Source organism: Alligator sinensis, unplaced genomic scaffold (assembly GCF_000455745.1).
Source record: "Alligator sinensis unplaced genomic scaffold, ASM45574v1 scaffold628_2, whole genome shotgun sequence".
Classification (NCBI taxonomy): domain Eukaryota; kingdom Metazoa; phylum Chordata; order Crocodylia; family Alligatoridae; genus Alligator; species Alligator sinensis.
In genome coordinates, this window is record NW_005841833.1 from 5,969,683 (window position 1) to 5,997,359 (window position 27,677).

Consider the following 27,677-nt stretch of genomic DNA (forward strand, 5'->3'; position numbering starts at 1 on the left):
GGGGCCCCGCTGGCCTCCGTCCAGTCACCCGGTCATTCCCAGCACCGAGGGGCACGCTACGAGCGGTCGTCCCTTACGGGGAGGGCGGAGGGACCCCGCGGTGGCCCAGCTAGTCTTCAGCCCTCTGGGAAACAGGCAACAAAGCTCGGAGGAGTTGCCAAATGCAAAATCCGCTGATTTACTATCAAAACAAATGAAAGGCAGAGACTCGTTAGTCTCCTGATTTATCATTACTGAGTGATGGCTGATTTGGGAATCGCTGCTGTCTGGTTTCGGTAGCGTCTGGGCTCTCGGAGGCTTTATAGCCCAGTATCTGCAACCGCAGGAAAAGCGATCATCTTTGCTCCCGCGTCTGACAGCGTGAGCAGGCGAGAGCATTTTCAAGGGCAGGCTTGGCAAATGGATGCAGAAGTCTGTGGGAATAGCAATCCCCGCGCGAGACTTCTTCCGGCCCAATAGCTGCCCGAGTTTTCTTTGCGTGCGACAACTCCGGTGATAGTCAGCAGAGCAAATGGGCTTTTCCTTTCCCGGATGCATCTGTCAAGGAGAGCAGCTCATTGGGATTCCCGGCGTGATGCTGGCTGAATGAACGGCGGAGCAAGCCTCTGCAGATCACTCAGGCAGCCCGTGCGGCTAATTAGTTAACCAGATGCATTTCTGGCTGGTCGGAGGTTCCCCACGCATCTTGGCATTTTAAAATGCATCTGCCCTGGGGTTGAGATGGGAGCTCTCCCCCGTCTTGCTTTAAGGTGGAGAGTTGCATGGACTTGCCCTCAAGCCAGATCCTTCCTTGGGCTAGGAGCGGTGCTTTGTAGGTGTAGGATGCAGTGGCCTCGCACCGCAGACCTGAGCGCTGCGGGGTGCACGGGCCAGAGCGGCCCCGGCTCACCCAGCAAGGTGCCGGCGGAGCTGCCCAGAGACCCTTGCTTGCCAAAGGGGAGAGATGAAACGAGTGAGGGGAAGGCTTCCACTTTCACTAATCCACCGAGTGTTTTTTGGGTGGACAGTGTCAAGGGCAACCACCCCTGACCCTCAAAATATCTCGGTGGCTCTGAAGGGGAAAATGTATTTCCTGATTCCCCGTCCTCATCAAACCCTGGGCTGCGGGTGGCCTTGGCCTCTCTGTTCAGGTAGAAAGGGCTGTTTGCGGCGGCAGGGATGCAGCCTCAACCCATTCATCAGCGCAGCCACGGGGATTTCGGCCCACGGAGCCAGGAGTCAGGATGCCCGGCGGATCCGTAACACGGCCTTTCTGCTCCGCGCCAGGCGCGCTTGAGCACAAAAGCCCCAATAATGGGCTGTTAATGATGAATAACAGAGACAAAATGACTTGCCGGTTGCCTTTTATCTCCGGAGGTCTGTCTCTGCTGTGCTGCCTCACTTCAGGCCCCGGCAGCCTTTCTTTAAGTTTCACACACGATTTCTGCCGCATTGTGCACAGCAAATGAAGGCTGATTGCAGCTCAGGAGGTGGCTCCAAACGGGCTGGACGGATGGGGAGGGAAGGAGCCAGGCAGAGAAACCCCCCCATCACAGCTGGGAGGAAATGGGCTGGAAACAGCAGCACTGGGTTGTACAGGAACCACTGAGGAGCGATGGGTGCCGCGCTGGGAGAGCTGCAGGGTAGAGGTGCCACGTCCCCTTGTGCAGTGCTTACGGGGCAGAGAGAGGCAGTGCGGTGCCTGGTTGGGGGGTCAGATGAAGATCAAGCCCCCTGGGCTGTGAGAGCCACTGCACTGCACCCCGTGTGTGTCCTGCACCCCGTGTGTGCAATGCACCCCATATATGTCCTGCACCCTCTGTGTGCAATGCACCCCGTGCGTGCAATGCACCCCGAATTGTAGCGCCCCCCTTTTTGACCTCTGTCCCGCTCAGTGCTGGATCTACGGACTTGGGGTTGCCGTGAGCTCCTGTCCACAAATCTTTTGCACGTCTCTGCCAGTGGGATCCAGTGGATCCGGCTCTGGGGGCAGTGGATCTAGCCTGGGAAGACCCATGGTGGGGCATGCTGGGGGCTCAGAGGTTTCTATGCCATTTCCCCTCCATCCCTCTCAGGCCTGACGCTTCTGAGAGCTGCTTCCAGGCTGCTCTTGATGTGAAGGGGACACGGGAAGGCCCCGGGGCTCCCTGCTCCTGATGCGAGCCCCTTTGGGTCCGGAGGCTGGGTAGGGGCAGGGAGCTCCAGCCACGGCTCAGGTCTATTCCTTCAAGTGGCCATGAATCCCAGACAGCTCGCCGACTGCTAACGGGGCACAGAGGCCTCCTCTCCTGCGAGCTTTCTTGCTGCAAGAAATATTAGGCTTCCCCCCCTTTAAAGACGAAACAATACACGTGAGCGCTCTGGGCAGTTGGCAGCAAACGTGTTTCCCAGCGTCTTTTTTTGCCTCTCCGAGGAAAGACGGCATCCGAAATGCTCCGTGGTCCATTCTCGAGGCATATTTTTGCATTCATACCAGTTAGCATATTAAAAAGGAAAACGCCGCTTGCATTTACATTTAAATTAAAACAACATGTGTCGAAGGTGTCTTTTCTAATAGCTCGCCCGAATGATAGTGGTCTGACGTTGTGCAGTTTATTGTCAGTTTGTGTGAAAAGGATACTTTTTTTTTCATTTGCAATGTAATTATATTGATATAATTATTTCCTTCCTGGAGAGAATGGGGTGGTACAGATGTATGTCGTGTTTGAGTTTGAGCAGAAAGGGCAAAGTCGGTACAGCGGTTGCCGGCACAAATTACGGTGGTAGCGGCTGAGATCACAGGCTCCTGCTAATAGGAGAGTCCTCGGATAGGTCCCGAACTGCGGTCTCGGAGGGACGCTTTCCACCTCTGTCGCTGCTGGAGCTTTTCTCTAAGCAAAGCTCTCGAGCTCAGACCGGTTTCCAGCTCCTTTGCAAACTGCAAATCTTAGCACTTGTAGCATGGACGGCTCCGCAGTGACGGGCGGCTGTCGCTGGTCATGTCCCTGCCTGTAAAACCCAGGACTTACTTTCAATGCTAGTCTGTATGTTTAGGGCCAAGCAAATCACTGGCCATCTTATGAAGAGCTGGCACAAATTACCTCGTGCATTTGAATGGAAATTTCCTCAGGATTTGATGACTTCTAATAATGACAATGGTAATAAGTCAACGGCTTCTGGACTGCAGAGAGTCTATTCTGGGAACAACGGCGTTATTAAGCACTGTCATCTCTCATTTGGAAATCTCTATTTTTAGGCTCACCTTGAAATAACCACTTTGGCCAGAATCTGGGCAGAGGATCTGGGGCTTGTCTATAGCCCCATTACTTGGCCACTGTAATACACTGAGCCATCTGCTCAATGCCACGCATTGAGTGCACGGTACTGGTGCAATGCCATGCGTTGAGTGCATGGTGTTAACCTCCACCCCATGAAACGATTATTAATGACTTTGCACTAAGGTGGCCAGAGGGTCTCGGGGCTCTTTGCACATACACGTGACTTGTCATGATATCTGGTGTTGTGGGTGAAGAGTAGAGTCGTAGAGAAGTGGGGCTGGGAGAGTCGTTTGGAGGTTGCATTTAATGCAGCGCCCCCTCCCGACCCAAACCATCCCGTACAAATCCTCATCCAATCTGCTACTACAACTGCATGGTCAACGCTGTCACGGAGCTGGCTCAAAGGTGTCAGTCCCTGGACAAGACTTTGCCCTGGTCCTATGGGGCCCATATAGGGCAGGGCGAAGGAGACACGGGATTGCTTCCACGTGCAGCTTGGAAACCGGGTGGGGAGAGAGAAGGGCCCCTACTCCTGACGGAGGGGATGGTGCTGGTCAGCCCTCCAGAAAAGGTGTCCCTGGCTGACCTCTCCAACCACGCTCCTCCTGTTACGTGCCCCCATCTCCAAGCTGCCCCTGAAAGTCCATCGCACTCCTCCCACGGTCCTCCGGTGTTGGCTGCAGGGTGCATTTGGCTGCACAGGGTCTGTTTTTCTCAACAATTTCAGGCTCCAATTTTCCAACCTGCCCGGGGACTCAGGTGCCTGTTATTCTATCATCGGAGATGGGCTCTGTAGTGAGAGATGGGCATCTGAAAGCCTTGGAGGCAGCTTGGAAAATAGCAGCCTTGAAGTTTGATAGAAGCTCGTAACAGCCCGTGAGCACCATGAGAAACAAGCCTCCCCCCACCCGCCCACCCAAGGAGATACTGGGGCTTTATAGGCAAGCCGCTGAGATTGCCGTGTGAGTTAATATTGCAGAGATAGGAAATGCTCGGAGGCCTTGGTGTCGCCAGATGGAGAAAGCAAGCCACTGAATTCCCAGGTACCATGAAGCGGCTCCATCCCGTCGTGGCAAGAGGCACGTGTGCTTGCCAGGCCGAGTGTAAGGATAATAATAATAATAATAGAAGACGGGGGAAGAAACAAATGCCGCCAGCAAACTGCATTTCTGGAGCTGAGGGATGCTGCATCAGCGTGCAGGGTTTTATCGATAGGTTGTTTTACTTACTGATTTTATATTTGCTAATAGTGGATTGCAGGCTTGTTATCTAAAGCTCGGAGCACTCTCCCTCCTGGTTTCACAAGTGTTGGAGCATCTGGCTTCCCTCGCTCAGCTGCGTCTCCCAGGCCAGTTATTTGGTGCTTGCTAGAGGATGAGCTATAGCCCATACAGCACTAAGGGTGCACCAAGGTGGCCCGAGGGTCTCGGGGAGCCATGTCTTGGAGAGCTTTTCCCAGTGCCGAATAGAGGGGAGGAATCACTGCCCTCGACCTGCCGGCGATGCAGCCAAGGATGCCATTCGCCCTCTTGGCAAGAAGGCCACACAGTTAATTCATCTCCATCTACTTGTCCCCTGTCCCCCCAGGTCCTTTTGTGCGGAGCAGGTGCCGAGCCCGTCAGTGCCCAGCCCGCACCGGTGCAGGGGATTGCTTGCTTCCTCCTAAGTGCGCTTGTCTCACTTCATGAGATATCTTTATAGATAGATTTCTTTATGAGCTTTCGTTTTCATAGAGACCTCATAATATCTGGTCTCTCAGAGGGAAGGACTTAACAAGCTTGAAAGCCCTGGACGGGAGGGAGATGTGGGCATTGCTAGGAGTCGCCGTCCGTATCGGCGCGCTCCCAGAGCGATTGGGATTCTGCGCTGCCCACGCCCGGCGATTTCTTGAATGTTTTTATGAAGTGAGATGCGGCTCCCCCAAGGCCTGCTTGCCCTGTGATACCAGGGCTTTCATTATTTACTCTGACAGGCTGCTGGCTCCTGCGCCCGGGCCTGTCGCTGCCTGCACTACAAATCATCTCTCACCTTGTCACCACAGAGATGGCAATTTTACAGCTGGCAGCTTCAATCAAGTTAAATTTGCAGCTTGCTTTCTCTCCGTCACGTGCCGGGTTAGACAAACTGTCTGCCGAGTTCCCTTCTCGCCGGGCTCGCGAAAAGACTTAAGACCAAATTAAAACCGCGATGTTAAGACAAAAGATTAAAATCCCCGCGTGGCGACTGCCAATTCGGGCGGCTGCCGTTGCAGCTACGGTGCGAAAATCTCATCCGTGGCTCGTGGCTGATGTCAATGAAGAAAAATAGAGTCCGGGCGGTTGAATGGGTTTTTCCCCCCTCCTTTTCTGTAGTTTGAATTCTGATTGTCTTCTAATTAGAGTGCGTTTCTGGACCGTGCTTCGTCTGGAAGCAGGGGGCAGCCCCTCGCGCAGGTGGATAAGCAGGGCGGAAGGGCTGGCTCTGTCCTTGCACTCTCTGCGGGTCTGCTCCCAGGTCAGCCTTGTGCACCAGCAGCCTCCTCCCTCGTGCCTCGCCGGGGTAAAGAACAGCACCTCCAAACCCAGGTGTGAAGCTAGCAGTGCTCCCAGCCCTCCTTCCTTCCCGCTCAAGGGGGGCAAAGGACTTAGACACGGGCAGCACGAGCAGCCTGCCCCAGGCCACTGGTGAGTGCAGTGGATGTGATACCGATGCCTCTCCTAGCTGCACTTGCAGGGTGGAGAGTCCCGGCTGTGCTTTATTCTGTAGGACACAAGTTGTGTTGGCCAACCAAGTAGGAATAACATCAGGTGAGACGCCGGGCTCAGGAGCCCACGGCCGTTTTGCTGTGGATAGGAACGTGTCTGGGGTGGTGGCGTTTTTCTCCCAGGGTTTAGGGCGACCTCTGCTCTTGCAAGAAGAAGATGGTCTGGCTACAGCTTGGTGCCAAGCCACAGATTTCCAGTGTCAGCTTGGGCGCGTCACCGGGCCTCACTTTCCCACCTGGGAGTCAGGGTACCACTTGTTCCTTCACCCGGCCTTGCCCGTTTGCGCTGTAGGCTCTTTGGAGAAGGGACTGGCTGAAACCTGTGGGTGCCCCCAAAATAATAACGACACGTCCTAGAAACCCGAGCGCCGTTTCGGTAGATGCCGTCTTGCACGGTTGGGCTCCTGGCTAAGAGGCCGTAGCTCTCTAATCTCAAGCTGTGTTTGTCCAGGAGAAGCAAGTGGACGAGCTTTCGGCCGTGCGGCAGACTTTGCAAGCGGACCTGGAGACGTCCATCCGGCGCATCGCGGATCTGCAGGTGGCCCTGGAGGAGGTGCAGTCCAGCGACGAAAGCGACACGGAGAGGTAGGCGGACCAGAAACGAATCCTGACACGCGTGCGGATGCACCGGGGTCTTTGCGCTGGGCCCGGTGGCGTGTGTCACGGCGCTGCTGAGATTTGCATGGGACGTCTGTTTTCTAGGAAAGTTGATTTTCATGGGAGAAGCAGTACTCGGTTAGGGCAGGGGGCCTCCATCACTGAGCTTTCCATTCAGGCCCAAGAAGAGCTGCATCCCTCTCTTTGCAAATGAAATGCTCCCTGGAGCTGGCGTCTCGCACCAGCCCCAGGGGTCGTTTCTGCCACGTAGGGTGACTACGATGAGCCTCTTTGGGCTCCTGGCACGGGACTGAGATCCACGGGCATGGAGGAGCTGTCCTGATGCTGTCTCTAAGAGGAACATTTTCTCCTAGAGCTGATTCAGCTGCTTTGAGCCGCGTGGATCTGCACTGACAAATGACCCCCTTTTTTTAATGAAAACCCAAAGAAAGGTTGTGCGGAGAACTCTGCTGAGTGCGGGGGTTTAAAATGAGCAAGCAACGCCGCGATGGAAATAGTCCGGTCACAAGCATCCCTGTACAGGTTGCTCCTGGCACGTGATGTGCTTCAGGAGCGCGAGTCGAATCCACCCCCAGCTTGGTTGGGAAGGACGAGGTTCGGGGCTGCCTCTGGTTCTGGGACACTTTCTGCTGGCCCTGTACGGCAGGACCGGTACGATGCCAGGCCAGGAACCACAGAGTCAGAGACAAGGAGGGTGGGAAGGGATGTTGGGGGTTACATCTAGTCCAATCGCTGCTCCAAGCAGGACCAGCCTTAAGTACATCATCCCGGACAAGGCTTTGTCTAGCCATGTCTTCAACCCCTCCAAGGATGGAGATGCCACCCCCTCACCTGGTCCAGTGTTTTACTACCCTTCTCGTGAGAGAGTTTTTCCTAATATTCAACCTAAGCCTCTCTTGGTGCAGCTTGAGCCCATTGCTCCTTGTCCTGTCGTCTGAGCCCAGCCCAGCCCCATCCTCTTTGCAGCCCCCCTGCAGGGAGGTGAAGGCTGCTATTCAATCCCCCTCGGTCTTCTCTTCTCCAGACTCAATCAGCCCATTTCCCTCTGCCTCTTCTTGCAAGTCATGTCATCCTCTCACAGAAACACAGTTGGAGTTTGCCTTGCTAAAGCTTGCTCTGAATCATTATGCCGTCAGGAAGCGTCAGCGCTAATCAGGTTAGCGACAGTGTCACCCAGCGATCTCGCTCCTCAGATCGGTGCCCGCCCCCTGCAACAGGCCCAGAAATGCCAGCTAGAGTCAGCGTCTCCAGTCGCACGCGCACGTCGTGGTTCCTTCCGGGCGACGAGAGCTGGTGCAGAACGAGGCCAGAGCCCGTCAGATTGCGCCACCTGAAAATCCTGACCGGGAACCCTTAGCAGCGCTGGCAGCAAATGCATGGAAAAATGCAAATTAAGAGATGAAATAATACAGTGCCTAGCTTGGTCGAGAGTAGATCCATGGTCTTTCACACAGAGGAGTTTGTCCCCAGTGCTCTGCCATGCCGCTGCCTTCCCAGCAGCCCTGCACTTTGCTGCGGAGCGCTGTTCTTGTCCTCAGCCCCCGTGACCATGGGGGATATAGCCGGACCCCTGAACTTCCACTCTGCAGCCTCCTTCCCAGTCCTGGTGGTCACCCAGCTCTTAAATATTTCTCTTTCTGGTCCATCAGCCAAGGGCCTGCTGCCTTTCTACCCCCTCCGTACCCTCCCCGAGTGTTTCGGCACGTCCGCTCCTTTCCCTGACGGACCCAGCTCCTGCGGCAGATCTAGCAGGATGCTCTGCTCCGTCTTCCCCAGGCTCCCTGCAGTGCTGGTAGCCCGTTCTCCTCTCTCTGCCATAGGAAACCTCTGAGGAGGTCTTGTCTCGAAGGGGCAGGCCCTGGGCTGTGCCAGCTGGCATTGCTGCCACGAGAGAGGGCAGCTCTGTCGGGAATCTGACAGCGAGGCGCCTCGTACGTGGACGATGGTGATGGAAAAAACATGCACTTTAAATATAGTTTGGCTTCAAGCGGAGGGATAGGAAGGGCAGTCCGCGCGTGCAGCTAAGCGGTGGGAAAATTATGGAAGTTTTTCCCGACAAAGTTTTTTTTGGGGGGGGGGGGGGGGGGGGTTGCCTTTGTCATCAGCATTATTTTGCCAGCTCTTAAGTTTTCCCCTCTTTCCGATGCCATCACTTCTCGTCTTGCTCTGACGGCTCTGGCACAAACGGGCAGTTTTGTATCGGTGCATAAACCAGGAAACAGAAGACAACCTGGCCCGACACCAGCGTGTGCAAAGAGAATGCTCTTTCCCAGGTATTCGTTGGGGTAGAGCAACGTAGGAGGTGAGAGCTCAGAAATTCCACGTTTTATAGGAAACGCTTTGATTTTGAGTGCAATTGGCACGTTACTCAAGGTGAGAAGTGCTTCTCGCCAGGGATTTTCTAGGCAGCTCCAGTCAAAACAGAGGTGTTCTGGCCTCTTTGCAGTTATTTCCACTCCGCCTGCTAACCTCCTGTAATGTCTAATGATCACAGAATCATAAAAATGAGGGTGGAAGGGATCTCAGGAGGTGACATCTAGTCCAACCCCCTGCTCCAAGCAGGACCAGCCCCACCTATGTCATCCCAGCTAGGGCTTTGTCTAGCTGCGGCTTGAAAACCTCCAAGGATGGAGACTGCACCACCACTCTGGGGAGCCTGTTCCAGCGCTTCACCGCCCTCCTTCTGAGAGAGCTTTTTCTAATATCCAACCTCAACCTCCCTTGATGCAACCTGAGCCCATTGCTCCTTGTCCTGCCATCTGCCCCCACTGAGACCAGTCCAGCTCCATCCTCTTTGCAGCCCCCCTGCAGGGAGGTGAAGGCTGCTATTCAATCCCCCTCCGTCTTCTCTTCTCCAGACTCAATCAGCCCAGGTCCCTCAGCCTCTCCTCACCAGTCCTGTCCCCCAGCCCTACAACCATTTCCGTTCCCCTCCACTGGACTCTCTCCAATGTGTCCACATCCTTTCTGTAGGGGGGGCCACAGCTGGACACCGGGCTCCAGATGTGACCTCCCCGGTGCTGAATAGAGGGGAGGAATCACTGCCCTCCATCTGCTGGCAGCGCTCCTAGCAATGCAGCCCGGGATGCCGTTCAACTTCTTGGTGACAAGGGCATGCTGCCGGCTCATATCAGCCTCTTGTCCCCCGTCCCCCCTGGTCCTTTTCTGCAGGGTTGCTGCCCAGCCCGTCACCCCCAGCCTGCCCCAGTGCAGGGGATCCCTCCCTCCTCAGCGCAGGACTTTGCACTTGTCCTTGCTGAACCTCGTGAGATTTCTTCTGGCCTGATCCTCCCATTAGTGTGGATCCTAGCCCTGCCCTTGATGCTGCACCCCCGCCCCCCACTGCAGACTTGACCTCTGACCCGTTGGCTCCTGAAGCAAGCCCACCTCATTCCTAGGTCGGAGGGTCTCAGCCAGGGTGCTGCGAGATCATTTTCAAGCTCCCACGCAATATCAGCACGGTTATGTGTCTCCACCCCAGCACATGATTTGCAGGGCTAACCCGGAGATGTCAAATAGGGCTCGTTCTGACATGTTGTGGCCTTTCTGAGCAATTTGCAATAGAAGAATTGCTCTATCCTTTTTCCGAGGTCAAGAAACACGTGACAGCTGAGAGCTGGCATCTTCTGAGGGGCGCTTTGAGTGTATTGAGTCTTAAAAAAGTTGAGAGCCCCTGAGTTAGCACAGATGTGATCCCCACGCACCTGGGTTGAGAGCCCTGCAGCTCCCATCTCTGTCAGTGGGCACGGGAGGTTCAGAGGTAGCCTGTATATGCAGGGCAGGGGAAGGGATGTTCAAGTGTTTCTTCTGTGGTGCACGTGATTTTTAGGGACTATTTTGTCCCATTTACAAAACCCCAGTAAGCTGCGGTCTGACAGGTAACAGCCATTGAAGCATCACGCTGTGTTGCGATTAATCCAAAAAGCGTTTGATCTCCTCAAACAAAAGCTGATCCTCCAGTGTGGTTTCATGAAGGCGGCGCAATCCATCGCCACGTGTAATGATCGATTCTCTTTTGTTCCATCATTACAGCGTCCAGACAGCTCTGGAGTCGCTCGGCTCGAGAAGAGAGACGTAAGTGAACCCTAAGGAGGGCTGGGCCGGTTGAAGCATTTGAATCCTTGTGTGATGACAGAATAGGTTATCGATGAACCGCTGTCGAAATTCTCGTTTGCTGAGATGTCAATGCCTAGTAAGAGAGTGACCGTATTCTTATTAGCCGTGCACTTGGATTGGTTTCAGATGGGCTTGCAGATGCATTGCCTTTAAACACTGCAACGGCATTGATCTACCCCATTTTCTCCTGATAGTCTGTCTATTAACCTATGATAGACAGCCTCATTTATTTTTCGGTGTGATTTAAGCATACTAAGCTAGCCTGCACGGTTAGAGGAAGTTAATCTACCAGAAATCATCCTGGCACCGCATCGGGGTGGACTCTAGTGACAACATGTCCACAGGGACCGAAGCCTGGTACCCTGTGTGAAATGCTGGTGCAAGCACGGTGCCCGCCCCAGTCCCTGGGAGTCGGCTTCAGTTGTAAAGTCACCGTCTTAGACCCGAATATTCGGCGCTAGCGCTGGTGTTTTCATGCCAGCGGTGTGCAGCATGCAGTCTTTCTATCGGGAGCAGGGAAATTGCCCGCTGAAGGCACCCAAAATGGTTTGTCCGGTGTCCATTGCAAGCAGCCTCTGCGTTCGTCCTTGCTGACGTTGTGCGAGACCAGAACAGCGTCTGTCACCTGAAGTGGCAGGGACGTGTAGGTCTCCAGGTTCTGGTTTTGATCAAGGCAAAGGCATCCCCTAGTTATGCTGCAACCCTCCCAAGAAAACCCATCTAACTCGGAGCCAGCAGTCCCCGCTCCATCCCTCACGTCCATGCCCTGCTCTCACCTGGGCTTGGGAGCACAAATTGTAAAATGCAGCGGGAGAGGTAGGTGCCTGTGGGGTTTTCCCCAGCTTAAGTGAGCGAAGGGGTCGAGGTGGTAAGGGGAGATGGTTTGGTGAGAGGAAAGCTCCCCAATCCCCCCGTCCCAGCCAGGCTGGGATTTCTTGCCTGCATTTGTGGAGGTTGTGAGCATCCTGTGCCGTGACACTGCATTGCCGTTGCAGGGACGCCCAGTCTAGCGTGGGCTCCACCCTAAGTTTGGAGCCTGGAGAAAGCTTCAAATCGTGGCTGGGGTCAGCAGCAGGCTGGTCATCGCCTACGAGCACCAGCATGGCGGGAAGCCTGTCGAGACAGTCCGTAGGCAGCCGCGGCACCCCAAGCCTCAGGTAAGAGACTTCTCGAACTTCTTTTGTGCTCAAAAACTCACACTGGTGACAGACCACGCGGGCTCCCTGTGGATTACCAGATACTTGCTCTGCAGGTGATGCATACCAACACCTTTCCATCTGTAGACCTTGGCTTCAGCTCCGGCGTGCCACAGCACGCGCTGAGTTAAAGGACCGGGACAAAACAGCTCTATGAGGGCCTTAGGGAATTGCAAGAATGAGCACCGAATCATCTACTGCTTAAAACCACCCCCAAGCCTTCTGCATTTCTGATCTTGCATGTCCTAAAACTTGTCAACTAGCAGCAGACAGCAGGATGCTATTAAATCCAGAGTCATTTTCACAGGGACGGGACGGGATGGGACGGGACTCCCCCTGGAAAGCCGAACTTCTGCCTCTTGCCTTTGTAGTGTTATAAAGAAACCTCATCATCCCTGTCATCAGCTCTTCCACAGCGATACCCTTCACTTGACCCTTCCCAGCAATGGCATGTCGTTGAAATGCAGGTTGCTAGCTGCTGCTTATTTCTTGTGATTGTTCTGCACTCTTTTAAGCATAAGCGGTTGCATTCGGCGGAGTAAAAATGACCCACCAGTGAATCTGAACCAAATGTGATTTTTTTATTCCAATAAATAGCGAGAAACTTGAATACTTAAAAATTATTCCAAATTTACTGCAGCTTCCTCCATATGGGTTGAGAGTTCCCCATGTGGTCACACCTGTGTCTTCAGCGCGTTGTTATTGCCTGTAGGGTCCTGTTGGGAAGTGCGGGATGAATTCTCCAAATATAGGGCTCCTGTTGCAACTACTGGCTGTCGTAACACCGCGAGCAACAGCAGTGGCACACGGAGAAGTGGCAAATAGTTAAGTTCATGGGACAGTGGCGTTCATGCCGTCACTTGGAAGATGATGATCTCTCTGCCTCAGAGGGTTTTGCATTAGTTATGTAAGTGCTCGGTGCGAAGTGTTTTGCACCGAGTTATTCTCAAGTGACTCTCAGGATCTCTTCTCGAATGAAGCGATAGATTCGCAGGTGAGGTCTTTCACCTGCTGAAATGAGCAGGCCGTTTGTCATGCCAGGCTTCACCGGGGACAGCTTTTGCCCACGACACCAGCCTTCACGTGCTTGGTATGACAGTAGTGTGGACAAGGGGGGAGGCTAGGCAAGGGAAGAAGGTGTGCATGGATGAATAGATGGAAAGGTCATTTCTATTCAGATCCCGAAGTGAGACCTACTGTGACCAATCCACACACCAAAGACAACAGAGGAACTGTGGCCTGCAGCATAAATCCAGCTTTAACTATTCATAATCATGGACAAAGAGGGTTAGAAAGGACCTGGTCCGGGTTGCAGCAGTGAGGCAGGTAGTGCAAACCAGATCTGGCAGCTGCCGGTGAGATTGCTCTGCTTTTGACAGGGCTAAGTAGGCCAGATGGATATTTCTCAATGTCACGGGTGCGATGATGCTAATAAAAAATGGGATCTTCCAGCCCAGGCTTATTTTTGAACCCACTGGCAGGGCAGCGAGCAGGCAGAAAGGGCCCCGTACGAGAAGAAAGAGAAAACTTAAAGCCGTTGCATGCGGTGGCCTTGCTGCTCTCCTCTCACGGGCAGTGTTAGCTCTGCTGGGGTACGGTGTCCACACACAGGTGCAATGCATATGTCTAAGGAGAGATGTGTTGGCTGTAAACCGGAAGGCAAATCCACCCTGAGGATGAGATCGGGGCCAGATGAGTATTGCAGCTCCAGATGCTGCGTCTAAGCAGCATCTCAGTGCTTATGTCCTTAGACCAACACGGCTACAACCTAAACCCCTGCATCTCAGTGCTGGTATTCAAGGGACCAGGATGGAGCAGACAGGCAGCGAGAACCAGGGAAAATCCTGCTGCTGCTATTTTTATCAGCCCTGCTTTTTCAAGCAAACTGGTGTCTTTCCTTTTCTTTTTTGTCTTTTCTTTTTTTGGACGAAGCATTCAAAGTGTTGCCTAGCCACTGAATTGAAGAGAGAGAAAGGTCACAGGGTTTTGCTATCGGCTAGAATGGGTCAGGATTTTTTCGGATGAAAAGGTTTATCATCCAGTCTGAAACTTCCCCAGGGATGGGTTGGCTTGGATTTGTGCAGCAGGGAATGGCCCCGAGAGGCCGGGATGGTTCAAGCCAGAGGTACGGGGCTGTAAACCCCTGGCCCGGTTTCTCCAGAGCAGCTACTGTCTCCGCTGGATTTGACGGGGCTGCCGAAGCTCAGGAGAGCAGGAGCATGGGGAGGATTCGCAGGAAGCTGCGCCGTGCCGCCCTGCCCGGGGGATGCAGCCGTCGTTCAGAGTTGGTGTCCGAAATGCCGGTGCAGGATGCAGCCGTCGTTTAGGTTGGCCCCAGGAGCGGCGAGCGGAGGGGACACTTGGGTCTCTACTGGGGCTGTCACAGCAGGGGCTCGAATCCCCCTTGGCTATCGATTGCCTCGTCAAAATGGACATTTTCCCTCCCAGTCGGAGAAGAGGGAAGCACGGAGCGAGGTGTCGGACGGGCAGTGACCGTCTGTCCTGTGTGCTGCTGGGATGCCTTCGCGGCTGGGACTCTCCCGAGCTGCCCTGGCTTCTTGCCACTGTTTAATGGCGAGGAGGAGACAGACACAAACGGCTCCTGCCTGCTCGAGGCAGCTTCGGGCAGCATGTCACTAGGCCTTACTGTCAACGCCTTTTCCAGAGCAGCGCGCAAGCAACATCACCCGGCGGATGCGGGCAGCGGAGGGCAAAACCTTAGGAGCTGTCGGGGTAATGAGAGATGACAAAAGCAACCGCAGGTCCAACTCAGAGTCGCAACGTGCCTGCTGCAGATGGCTGATTGCATGGTGATTGATTCGGGAAGCAATGACAGCGAGCAGTAACAGTTGGAGCTGCTTTAACTACAGAGCAACACTCACAGTCACCCCCATATGGCGACATCTCTTGATTTCACCTTTCTTTTCCTTTCAAGCCAATATCTTTTCTGAGAAGGGGAAGTGGGGGGGGAAAATCAGTTTCCATATACTGCTGATGGATGCACCAACACGGTTTATTGGGCAAAGATACTGGCTTCATTCTTCAGTGCTTGCTGTGTAATGAAAATAAGGCACAGTGACCTGTTTTGCGCATGATGCAAGTTTGCTAATGAGATGAGTTCAGTTTGCTAACCTACCCGAAAGTCTCCATCTGCGACATGTGTAAGAGTTTCCGATCTTGTCTATTTTGCAAATACCTGGAGAGAACAAAGGAGATGTCTGCACATGTTCTTGCACAACAGTACAACAGCACCGCGGTGTGTAAGGCCCGTCATGTATTGTATGATGATGATGGTGTCTTGCTTTGGCAGGTGACACCATCATTTAAGGCAGCTGCCCTTATTTTGGGCTGATGCATGGGAGGGGGGAAAGAGATGGGAAATGAAGCAAAACATCATTGATCCACCCCGGGTCTCCCTCATTTCGGTGCATGCAGAAGAAGTGGGAAAGCACCACTTAATCAGGTCAGGTGTTGGAGAGTGCCTGTCTTGGAGACTGTGGCAAGTGTTTGAAGCTCCCGTCCTTCTCCAGATGCAGAGGAGCTCGGTGGGAAACCACGAGACTTCAGGTCAAAGCATCAAATGGAGGAAGGTAGTCACTGCCAAACCGGGATCAGTGAAACGTTAGATGAAAGTCACTACATCAGACACACACTTCAAGCAGCGTTATCTTCCTTGATGTATTCTCCGGAGATGGTTTAAAAGATGATGCATTCTATTTGAGGACGCGGGCACCATATGCTCGCCCGGCGCCGTGCTAGGAAAGCAATACGTCTCTACACTTGCATACCAAAAATGGGAATTTTGGAGGGGAGACGTTAGCCAGGGGTAAACGAGCTGCACAATGGCATAGGCTGTCTGCTCGGTGCTGCACCATCCGGCGTGCTGCCGGGAGGAGGGGGAGGACGCCCACAAATGCCACGTCAGGGGAGGGAGAACTGTGCCAGCTTGACTTGCAGGGTGCAGCGTTAGCGCATGGGACTCGTCCCAGGGGAACGGGAAAGAATTTGGATCGGATCAAGGGCTGCTTTGCATGAAGGAGGCTCTGGAAAGGGGTCTCCAAGGGTTCGGGGCTGATTGCAGACCCTGGAAATGCAGGCAAGAGGCTGATGTTTCACGTTAAATTCCTTCCTGGTGTTCAGGGATGGGCAGCAATTCATATCCCAGGGGTGCAGGTGAATTTCCAGAAGTCCTAAAGCAAGACCAGTACTGTAGCTGTGCCAGATACCCTGCAAATAGGAGAGAGCAGCTTTGCCCCTCGGGCTGCGCAGGGAAGGGGATTTCTCCCTGCTCCATCTGAAGGCATTGAGGAACAAAAACCCACCTCTTTTCCCCTGCAAGACAGCAGGCTGCTTGAATGGCCTGCATCCTTGTGCTGTCGGCGGCCCGCGGAGCTGCCCTGAGCTTGTGCGATTGTCAAGGTTACTGTTACGTGAGAGCATCGGCATTAAACACACCGGCGTTGTTCTGTGGAGCTCGGCGTGTGCGCTCTGTCGCTTTATATGGCAAAGTACCTCTCTGAGAGCCAGAATTCATTTCCCGAGGAGCAAGACCCTGCATGGCTAATACCCTCGGTACGTGCGAGTAGCTTGGAGATGCCTCTCGGAGCCTCGCCTGGTGCTGGCCCGACACGGGCGCAGCTCTGATGACACGGCTGCCTTGGGGAGCCCTGAATTTAGGCTTCTCTTCTACAATCACAGACAACGAGGTGTGAAGGGAGCTCAGGAGGTTGCATCCAGTCCAACCCCTTCTCCAAGCAGGACCAGCCCCAACTACAGCATCCCAGCCAGGGCTTTGTAAACCAGGTCTTCAAAACCTCCAAGGATGGAGACTGCACCACCTCTCTGGGTCACCTGTCCCAGTGCTTCACTGCCCTCCTGGTGAGAGAGTTTTTCCTAATATGCAACCTCAACTTCCCTTGCTGCAGCCTGAGCCCATTGCTCCTTGTCCTGTCATCTGCCCCCACTGAGAACAGCCCAGCTCCATCCTCTTTGCACCCCCCTGCAGGGAGGTGAAGCTGCTATTCAATCCCCCTCCGTCTTCTCTTCTACAGACTCAGTCAGCCCGTTTCCCTCAGCCTCTCCTCACAGGTCCTGTCCCCCAGCCCCACAACCATTTTCCTTGCCCTCCACTGGACTCTCTCCAATGTGTCCACATCCTTTCTGTAGTGAGGGCACACAGCTGGACACAGGACTCCAGATGTGGCCTCCCCGGTGCTGAATAGAGGGGAGGAATCACGTCCCTCCATCTGCTGCCAGTGCTCCTACCAATGCACCCAGGATGCCGTTCAACTTCTTGGCACCAAGGGCACACAGCTGGCTCTTCATTCCTTAGGACTCATCTGCAAATTCTGCAAAATACCTTGTCACACAGACATGAAAAGGGAAGGATCCAGCTTTTGGTCCATACAGTTGAGCCGCAATTATAGATGAATAGCAGTACATCACAAGTTATGTCCTAAGCAATGAGATAGAGATACAATGCTCTGTCCTTATAATAAAAGGCTGCTGTGTAGATTAGAGAGATTAATGAATGTACCAGAACTGGTCCAGCCCTGGCCTGATTGCAGAGGGCTGTTTGCATCCAGGGCTGGGAGAAATACCACAGTCTGGATCTGCCCTGACTTTTGTGGCAAGGTGGATGCTGCAAATGGTTTCAGCTGATCTGAGCCAGGGAGCTGCGAGGAATGAAAACAAGCCCAAGCTGAGAATGGCAAGTTAATAAAAGTGAGATCAATGGATAGCCATGAAGGCTTTTCCTGATTAGGATTCCTTTGTTTTACACACAGTAATGAGAAAGCAGTGCACCTAGTAGCAGTCGCTCCTTGCTAATACATGCAGATGCCTTTTCTTTCCTGAGCAAAAAGGGAGAGAGAGGATGCTACTATCCTATTCAATCTGGCATAAACAAGTGAGGAATTTGATTAATGCATTCTTTAATTCTCTGATATCAAGTGTTTGGACAAAAAAACCCACCAGGTATCCAATCTGGATCTCGCTACATAAAACCCATCAAAGACGCTGAATGAAAGATCAAGCTTTGAATTAAAAACTGTATTTTTTTTTTTTTTTGCTACGTCCCTGGGTAGAAAGGTCAGCTTTGCTGTAGTAAAGCATCTCTAATCCCATGCACAGGAGAGCGCGGCCGTCCAGGAGGTCTTTGTTTTGAAAAGGTCAGGAATCACCTGGTGGTGACGGGCCCTGGGATGCTCATGAAATCGTATGTGCTGTGCACGTTCATCACAGCCCCGTATGTGCCCCGGGCAGCCCTCTCCGCGGTCCTCCTGGATGCTGCGCGGCCGCGGGGACCGGTGGGTCTGTCCTCTCGCTCGGCCCACTGCTATGGGAGCAAGCCCCTTGCTGTCTGGGAACGTCACGGTCCTCACAGGGAAGCTAATTTGGACCTCCCTGGTGACGGGTGATGTGGTTTTGACCTTCTTGCACCAGAAGCACAACCCTTTGGCCCGTGAGCAGTGGGAGAATCGCCGTTAGCTCGGGGGCTGTGACACAGTTCGGGCTTCACGCGGCGAAGGGAAGGGATGCACATTTGTGCCGCTAGGCTCGTTGCAACGTTATACGCGGTGCACGGCAAAAACGGCACCGCTGCGATTACACCGGTCGGCTTCAGTTTGCTCGGCATCTGACAGTCTCGTGGCAAATGTTTAGGTTGCTCGAGCTTTAAACCTGCCTCTGCAGAGTCAAAAGCTTTGACATGGAGAGTTGGGGCAACTGGGCTTTGCAGAGACTTTCCGCAGCCACCAAGAAAGAGGAGGAAAAAAGAGGCCTCAGTCCCACGGGGCGACTCTCCTCGAAGTGCTCGATCCACTCTAATGGTTGCCTGAGACTGAACCTGGAAGAGGAGCCTAGAGCCGTGCCAGGAAGGTCCAAAGCCTGGTGGTTTCATCTTCCTCCTGCTGCAACCTCAGACACGAGCTGCAAAGGCATGGTTCGGAAGTGATGCCTAGGAGCTCTCCGTGCATAGACGGGGAGAGCCTGCTGCTTGCTTGTCTTATATCCTCGGGGGAAACCGCGCTCCCCTCTCCTCCCATGGCTCGTCTCCCTGCGGCGTTGGCTGAAGACATTAAAGATGGTTCTGGAGGAGCCGTTGTGAACGTGATCCTGGTCGGAGCAGAATCCCAGATAATAAAGTGCTTTGACCCGCAGCACTTATTTCTATGGTTACTGTCATAGGAAGAGAGCTGGCTGAATGCAGAGAAAAGGGCGGCCACGGAGGGCTCTTGGATTTGGGCATCTGAATATTTTCAAGGCGCGGGTCGCGGGGCACTGTGCAACCCTCCGCATGGCTTAGTTTGCATCGCTGCTATTTCCAAAGCAAATAATTTGTTTTAAAAACTCGAGAGCTCTCCTGCAGAGGACATCATGACAGGGGGATGTGTGAATAGCATACAGATATCAGGGCAGAGGCTTCTTTCTCGCTGCGTTGGAGCTACACTGGATTTATTTATGAGAGGAGAGTTTGATCCGTAGTCCTTTATCTCTGGACACGCGCTGCGTTGCGATGCATGCGAGGGCTTTATTGTATAAATTATTTCAACTAGCATAATTGTAATCATGCTAATTGCTGTGTAATCTCCACTAATTATTGTTGTATGTCATTTGCTGTGGTGTGGATTGCGCGGTACAGAACTCTGCTTGGCTTGCAAACGCCTTTAGACTTTGTGCTAGGTTGGCTTTTGCCTTCAACTTCAGAAAACCAGCCTCTGCCATGTTTAGGCAATGGGAGACCTTTCCCTTTGCAACGGTAAGAGGCTCGTGCCTTATGACATTATTCATGACCCTCATTAGCACAGTCAGAAAAATGCACGCGCTACGTTTAAGCAGCATTAAGTCTATGGCAGGTCCCCCCCAAAATGAGGGAATGCGTGAAAAAGGCTGTGCTCCAGATGCACATTGCCAGCACGGGGAGTTACTGACGGCGTGTCAGCCACACACCTGGAGTTTATGCACTAACAGGGTAATATTTTAGGTGGAAAAACAGGTCTCCGGTGGCTGTGCCTTGTGATGTGAAGTCGTCTTTGCTTTTCTTGCTCTGTTAGGGTTGAGCGCGGACTCATTACAGTGGCCATAAATTTAAAAACGGTGGAAAGTTTAACACTGGCAGATGCAGGTTCAGCTTGCTTTGCACTTCGTCGGCGTGTGCTTAAACATAAGAAAGGGGAATTCAGGCTTTTAACATGGTGCTTTTACCTGGTTGAAATCTTTTAAGCAAAGCTTTTTTCCCCCTAGACTTTATGACCTATGCGTTGGCTTGTTCAGCCTCCACGACTCGGTGGAAAACGCGGCTTATGTTGCTGCAAGGAAAGGTTTAAGGAATTCAGCTGTTTCCTTTGCACCTACAAACCTCGTGCTGCTTTAGGCTGGCACCTTACGAGGCAGCAATGCCGGGTTAACGAGCATTAGCAGGGCAATGTATTCCACCGTCACCCGATCGATTCCCCTTCCTGAGCCTGGTGACACATTCGCAGCAGCTGTTCATAATCTGTGGCCGCAGTGAGAACCGGCGCCTCTGGGTATTTGAGAAAGAAATAAAGCAAAGGTCACAGCTGCCCACTGGCGCACACTCCCAGGGACGTGCGAGGAGCACCAGCAGGCTGGCTCCTCGAGAAGCGAGGTGCTGGAGACTGGGTTCGCGGGAGAGATTGCAGCAATTCACACACAGCCCTCCCATTTTCAGTAGTAGCTTTGCAACTCCTCGCAGGCTCTATCCGTATTACCTTGCAGCTCGGCGGCGTGCAGCGAGAAGCACCTTTCGAGGTGTGAATTTTGCACGGATTCCCCTGGTTTTCGGGCACAACTGCTGCAGAGACGCATTATTTCTTCAGCAGAGGTTGCGCTTAAAGCTTCCCATCAGGGCTTTACTCTGCCATAGCTGCCGGGGCGCGAGAGAGCATCCTTCTAGCTGCATCCCGTCCTGGTGCCTGCCTCCAGGGCTAGGACACTCGGATGCCGTTGGTCCGAGTGCTTGATGACTTATTACTTTCACTGCAAGAAGCAGGCGCCTCATTTGCTCGGCTCCAGGCTGGGAGGGTGCAAGTCCTTTCCACCCCCCGGTACCTGAAGAGGCTTGGGGGATCTGTGCCTTTCCTTATGCATTGCAAGACACACACTGCCAATGCAAAAGCTGCCTCCGCTGAAGCCTCTGTTAAACCCTGCACTGCTTCTCGAGGAATTATCAAGGGCCCTTAGCACTGGCCTAACCGTGCTCCTGTTGGAGGCTGAGCTTGCTGGTTTTTCAATGAGATTTCAGTCGAGCAGAGCTGGGCGAAGAGTGGCAGAGGGAGCTCTCTCTTTCTTGCCACTTTAAGACCACCCCAAGAAACTTTGGAAGGCAAAGCTTTGGCAGCAAGGCCGTCTCTTTTCAAGCCACTGAAAACGAACCGTGGGGCTTGGTCCGGAGCTGCTGACGGGCTCTGCGGGTCTATTAGGGCCCTGGCACCGTGCGGCTCTGCGGTGTCGGGCTCGAGGTGTCTGCATGGCAAGGTATTGCCGCTGGATCTGCAGGTCGCGTTCTGGCCTGCCAGGCAGGCTTCCCAGCCAGCTGTTTTTGGCCCGGGATATGACAGCAGTCTCAGGGGATCTCGAGGAGCCTTCCCAGAGACCGCGTGCCAAGCTGGTGTGCAGAAACTTGCTGTGCGAGGGGTGTGCGCCCGCCATACTCGCAGTGTGCTTCCCCCCGCTACAATTAAGTGCAAATGAAATGTAATCGCGGCACGTGCATAGCTGGAGCCTTGGCGAACGCGGACTGCATCGGGTAGAAATGAAAGCACGTTCAGAGCAGGGGGAGGTCAGCATCACACGCAACCTGTCAGCGCCGGTGGCAAAAGGGCGTCGTGGTGTTTTGCTGCAGAGGAGAGGACTGCCTTCGAGCCAGAAGATGGGTAACTGCCTGGAACAAGCACGTCTGCTTTTCCCTGGCCTTCTCTGTGGGATAAACTCTTGTACTTGATACGAATCTCAGGCGCAAGCATGATTAGATGGGTACCCATCCTTACACTATGCACTGACACACAGCAGTGAGAGGCAGATTAGATCTGCTTTGCAATATCCCCGCTCAGGGAGCAGTGTAGCGGAGGCAGCGGGGAGCTGCCTGGATTGCATGCCAGATCCTAATGGCAGTGTTATAGAGATGGGGGTTTCTTCAGGGCGATCTCTCTTCCCGCGTCGTGGGGATAGAGTTCGACAAGCTTTCCAATGCAAGACAGATCCTAACGGTGCATTTGCAGATAGATGCACAGAGCGGTCCCCCTCCTCCACTGCCATGCCAGCGTGCAACGGCACGCGCATTCAAACTGCAAACACGTCCCAATAAAGCTGCGGGTGAACGGAGCCGACTGCGGGGGCTCGTGGGCTGTTCGTTCTTGAAAGGACGGGCTCCTCTCCTCGAGCTGACACAGAGATTGGCTCCTTGCGGCGTGCCGGGAGCGTGGGCTCTGCAGGAACATGGCTAACGACGCTAACTCCTGGGTGCCATGCGTGCCTGGATGCCACGCACCCCTGCACAGAGCTTCCCCCATCTGTATTGCTGTTTCTGCACAGGGGCCGACCTGGGAGCTGTTCTCGCCTGGAAAACAACCACTTGTTTGCAGTGATTTCAGGTCAAGGGCTGGCCATTCCTCCTGTTCGGTCAAGCTGGCTTAAGGCAGCAGTACCTGACCACCAGACACTGAAATGCAGGCGGGCAGTCCTCCCCCGCACCCGTCACAGAGGAGTTCAGTTGTGAAGCCGATCCCATTTGCAGCTTCTCCGTCAGAGCGAGCTCCTTGAAACCCTGCGCTTGCTGTGGGGTGGGCGGGGGCGAAGCGGGCAGGAAGCGGGGGGCGTCTGCGCTGCACGAGGGAGACGTGGAAAGGAGGGGCAAGAAAAGCTGCTGCTATTAAGGCTGGGAGTTGGAAATCCTGCCCTGCTCGCCCTTGGCCGTCCCGTTGCTTGTGCCCAGACTGGCAGCAAGCTCGGAGGCGGAGGGCAGACGTGGAGCCGGTGTCTGCCTGGGGAACCTCTCGCTCTGCCAGGCCAGAGCTTTGCAAAGGTTTCCATAGGCTGCAGCTCCTACAAATCTGGAGTGAAATCACATCCCAACCTGGAACCTAAGCGTGCCATCACCCCAGTTGGGGGGACTTAATTAGGAGGGGTATCAGCCTCGCTTCAGCATGAACAGGGGTGACACCCACCCTGGTACAGAGGGCTCAAGCCCTTTTTTTCCATTTGCACCGAGCTCAGGGTGGAAAGTTTGCTCTGTAGCAGGGCTGCGGCACTGCCGAGCCAGGGCTAGCGTGTCTTTGTCCTGTGCTGTCTGCATCCGTTCCCTCTCCCTTCATACCTCCAGTTCTGGGATACGCACGCTGCGTTTCTGCCACCCCCTAACCTCATTAAGGCAAGCATTTGGCCGCAGAGCTCTGTGCCGTCACCATCACCTCTCCGCACTGCAGAAAGGCGTCCAGCATCACTGACCCTTAGCCGGCTTAAGCAGAAACTTGAGGTAACTTGGCCTGGAAAACACAAATGCTTGTCCTTTAAAGGTTTTTGGCAGTTAGGCTTAGTGGAGCAATAAGCACGAAAGCCCGGTTTCCTTAATCTGTCAGACACTAAGGCCTTCCTGCAGAGAGCTGTAGGGTTTTCGCAGCAGGTACCGGGTAATGGGAACAAGGCAGAGAGATTGATAATTGCACTGTCCACAGCTTGGACGTGATTATTTTGGCTGGTGGAAAATAGCTGAAAGCAGCAGATGCAAAGGCACGTGGGCCAGATAGAAAGGACCGTCAACCAGCTGTGGGCAAGGGCGGGAGGGCTCCCATTGACCAAGCGCTATAATTATTGCAAACACCAAACCTCGCGCGTTTTGTTGTTCGCAGTGATTTTCATGCTCCAGACGTTTTTCATAAGCCGCAGCATGTCCGTCACGTTGGCTGGCGCAATAAATATCAGATTGTGCTCACATGCTATTAGTGTTTCTTGCTTCTTTAGTACATTTTTATCTCGGCATTGAGAAGCGAAGGGATATTGAAGCTGGCTGTTTAATTTGTGAAATCCAGCGGGTCAGCAGTTTACAAATTTGCTTGGAAATGTAGAAATGGAAGGCGCTGAATTGTCTTGGAAGGATTACACCACTCACTTAGGTGAGATACAATTTTGGATGCTGAAGCCTGGCACAAAATCCTGCCTCAAACCATTCATCGCTGCTCGTGTATCAGAGTGGGGACCAAAACCATCAGTATGTTCGGCACGTTACGGTCTCCGGTTGCAGCAAGGGAGGTTTAGGTTGGATATTAGGAAAAACTTTTACCAGGAGGGTATTAAAGCACTGGAGCTGGTGATCCAGAGCGGTGGTGCAGTCTCCATCCTTGGAGGTTTTGCAGACCGGGGTAGACAAAGCCTTGGCTGGGATGATGCAGTTGGGGCTGGTCCTGCTTGGTTGGACTAGATGTGACCTCCTGAGCGACCTTCCAGCCCTTATTGTCTATGAGTCTATGATCTTTCCCTGCATTTTCTTCTTATGAAGGGCTACTCCATTCTGCGTGGAAGAGTCTGGCCGCGTGAGAGCATCCCGACGGACAACGCGATGTTGTGGGCAGCCTCGGAAGAAGAGGCTGCCCACAATATCTCCCCCGCCTTCCCTTCTCCGTCTGCCCGGGCTCCTGCTGCCTCGGCGCGTGCTGCAGGCCATTCGGTCCTCTCCCCCGCGAGGCTTTGCTCACCGCCGCCAGGCCGGGGGCGCGGGGGGAAAGCCGTTTTAAACGCCCGGTTATTTGGTAACTCCTTCAATTGCTTCCATTTCCCAGCTGCTGAGTTCATTATCGACAGGTCTCAGCGTGGAAACGACTCCGCAGGTCAGCGGAGGCCGGTCTCCGTTTGCCCCGTATTGTCTTTGAGATTATACACTATCATAACGTTCCCATGGCAACCCGCGCGGTTCCCGGGCCGGGATGGTTTATTCTTGTCAATGTAAAACTCGAGAGCTGCCTCGGAGCGCAGCAGCCCTGCCGCGGACCTGAGGAGTCATCTGTATTTGGGGTCTTCTGCTTTAATCTCTGCTCCGCACATTTCTTTTTGCATCGGTTTTTGTTGTTAGACACCTTCAAACACCAAGGAAGCTTACCCCCCCCCCCCCCCCCTCCCTTCATTGAAGAAAATGATAGGCCCTAATTGATGCTTTTTGCTAGCTGCAACGCAGAACAAAATACCTGCGTGCTAACGAGCACCAGGGTCGTTTTACAGCCGTGTCTCCGGGTTTGAAACGTTGAGAAAAAAAATTACCCGTAAACTCCCGCGCTCCTCATTTCGGAGCAAGAAGCCGAGGGAGCGTAGCCTATAGATAATGGCATGGTATTGTGTTGTTCTTCGTGGTATTTAATTTAACTCAACAATAACTCCTCGGAAAGGCCTGGTTTGTTTCTTATATACGGCATGACAAACTGCCCCCCTGCAGTTTTTGTATTTTTTTAATTAAACAAGGGGGAAAGGCGTTTCAGCCCTTTAAATGAATGCACGCAATTTTCTTGACGAATTGCACTGAGGGATTAGCGGCACAAAGGCTAACAGTGATTGCAATCAATTTTTCCAGCCGCTGTGCCACAGACAAGGGAGGAAGGAGGGAGAAGCCTTCGTTCTCGCAGCCAGCGCCTTTGCCCAGCAGCGCGGGCTCGGAGACGCTGCTGGCGGAGCGCGACAGCTCTGCTAAGGCAAAGACTTACGAGTCCGAGATGGGTTTCAATGGCATGAAATACGGGCTCACAGCCATAACCGGTGCCACGGTCTGGGGTCGTGGTCATGGTCGTGGGGGCCATGCATACAGAAGCAGTGCTCTTTGATCTCCCGCCCCGTAGCGTGGCGTCCTTTCCAGTGCAGACCGGATGCCGTGCACAGGTCTCATGGGGTTTGCGCAAGGTGGAGCAACTGTCCTGGCCGGTGCCCAAGGGCAGGGGGGCTGGAGCCGGTGATCTGTAAGGTCCCTTCCAGCCCCTAATAGCTATGAAGAGCTAGCCTGGCTGTCGGCATCGTGTCTTGCTTTCTCCGGCAGCTTCTGCAGGAGCGTCTAGCACCCTGCCAGTCCTAACGCGGGCACGGGGCATCTCCAAGGCTGTGCTGCTGGCCCTTCTCAGGAGGGAGGGACGTGACACATTATTATTGCCTCATCTGCCGTCTCACGTGGCAGACCTTAATGCCCTGCAATGAGATGTCATGGAAACGCTGGTCTTTACCCGGGGATGATGCACGTGCTCGGAAGATGGCCAGGTCTCCGCAAGATGCACCATAGCCCTTTTGCTGTGGAAGCTACACATTGGGAGGATGGCAATGAAAACTCCTTCACTGCTCCTTCAATTAAACCTAGCAGGTGTGGCCATGGGCAGGCGGCTTCCTAGCCCCCCGCCCCACCCCAGGCTTCCTGCCAGAGTTGCCCCTTTCTCCTGAAGGGGCTCCCGGCAGCTGGCTCTTCTGTAAAAGGCAAGGAGAGGAGACTCACTGAAGCAAAGGCTAATGAGCACTGCGTGCCTCATGCCCCTGTTTGGGTCTAATTTTGCATCGCAGCAAGTCTGCCGCGTCCTGGGGGCAGGTGCTTGGCGCTCTGCTTTCCCAAGGCAAACCTGCTCTGGCAGAAGCAAACCCCAAACAGAGGTCGTGCGTCCCTTTTTTGTGCGCTGCTCAGACCCAGCCCACGGCCAGGCCTTTATTTTGCTTCTGCCATTAATAATGACCAGCCCCCCTCAAAGGGAGCACCCGTGAAGCCTTCTGCGCCGTAACATTGAGATGCATGGCGGGTGCTGGGTAAATGGCTTCATAAAGATTCAGAGCGTGCTCTTCGGGGGCTGGCAGAACGAAAAGTAAGCGGCACACGTCGCTGTAATTTGTCAGGGAAAAATAGATGTGTTGAGGTACCTCTTGGCATGACAGATTTAAGGGCAGATCACGTGATGTGCATGGCCCTATAAGTCATATGTTCTGGCTGCTCTAGTTTATTTGGAGTCATTTAAGCTAAGTTCAGTTACCGTGAAAAAAAAAAAGGTTCATCTAATGAAAGGGCTGGAATGAATTGACATGCAAGAAGCAGTTTCTGCTTGACGTTCATGGTTCAGCTGAGACTTGGAGCGTAAGTGGGTGTTGGGGATGGCAGGATGGGGGCTGGCCGAAGGGTGCTGCAGTAAGAGCAAGTCAGATAACTCGAGCTAACACGTGCTAACGTCTCTGCTCTGTTGTGTAGGATGAACAGAGATGTCACAGACCAGGAACCGACCTGGCCGGCTTCTTCACTCATTGCGAGAAGAGGGCAATATGGAAGAGCTGGCGCTGAGGCCGACTTTGGAAAGAGGGAGAGTCCTTTACTTGGTGTCCGAAGGCGGGAGTACGGGAAATCCCTGGTGGACAAGGAGGAGACGAAGACCGTGGATAAAGTCGGAGCCGTTTCTCCATCCGTGATGAGGAGGAGGATGTCTCCTGCGGAGGAAGAGAAGCTCCCAAGTTCCTCCTCTGCCCTTTCTGAATATGTAGAGGAGCTGAGGAGGAAAAGGGCCATGGAGAAAGAGGGGACGTTGGGGTTGGGAGACGCCTCGCCCCTGCCGATCTACCAAACGACGGGCGCGTCCTCCCTGAGAAGGTGCCGGACGTTCAAAGAGGAGGATTTCCCCATGAAGCTTGGAGCGGACGAGCTCGCGGGACGTGAAGATGGGGCTGGAAGAGGCGGCCTCGTGCGTTCATCCAGCTTGAAGTGCGTGGCCTTGGAGATCCCAGAGCCCGCGCACTCTCCCGCTCTGCGAAGAG

At 53.8% G+C, this 27,677-nt stretch overlaps 1 protein-coding gene across 1 annotated transcript in view; it reads left to right on the forward strand.

Moving 5' to 3' along the window:
- The window catches only part of MYO18B (myosin XVIIIB), a 138,885-nt gene that overhangs the window by 108,625 nt on the left and 2,583 nt on the right, over positions 1 to 27,677 (forward strand). The window contains 4 exon segments of the mRNA XM_025199576.1: positions 6,431 to 6,564; positions 10,630 to 10,671; positions 11,709 to 11,870; positions 27,121 to 27,676. Of these exon segments, the coding sequence (XP_025055361.1) occupies positions 6,431 to 6,564; positions 10,630 to 10,671; positions 11,709 to 11,870; positions 27,121 to 27,676 (894 nt within the window).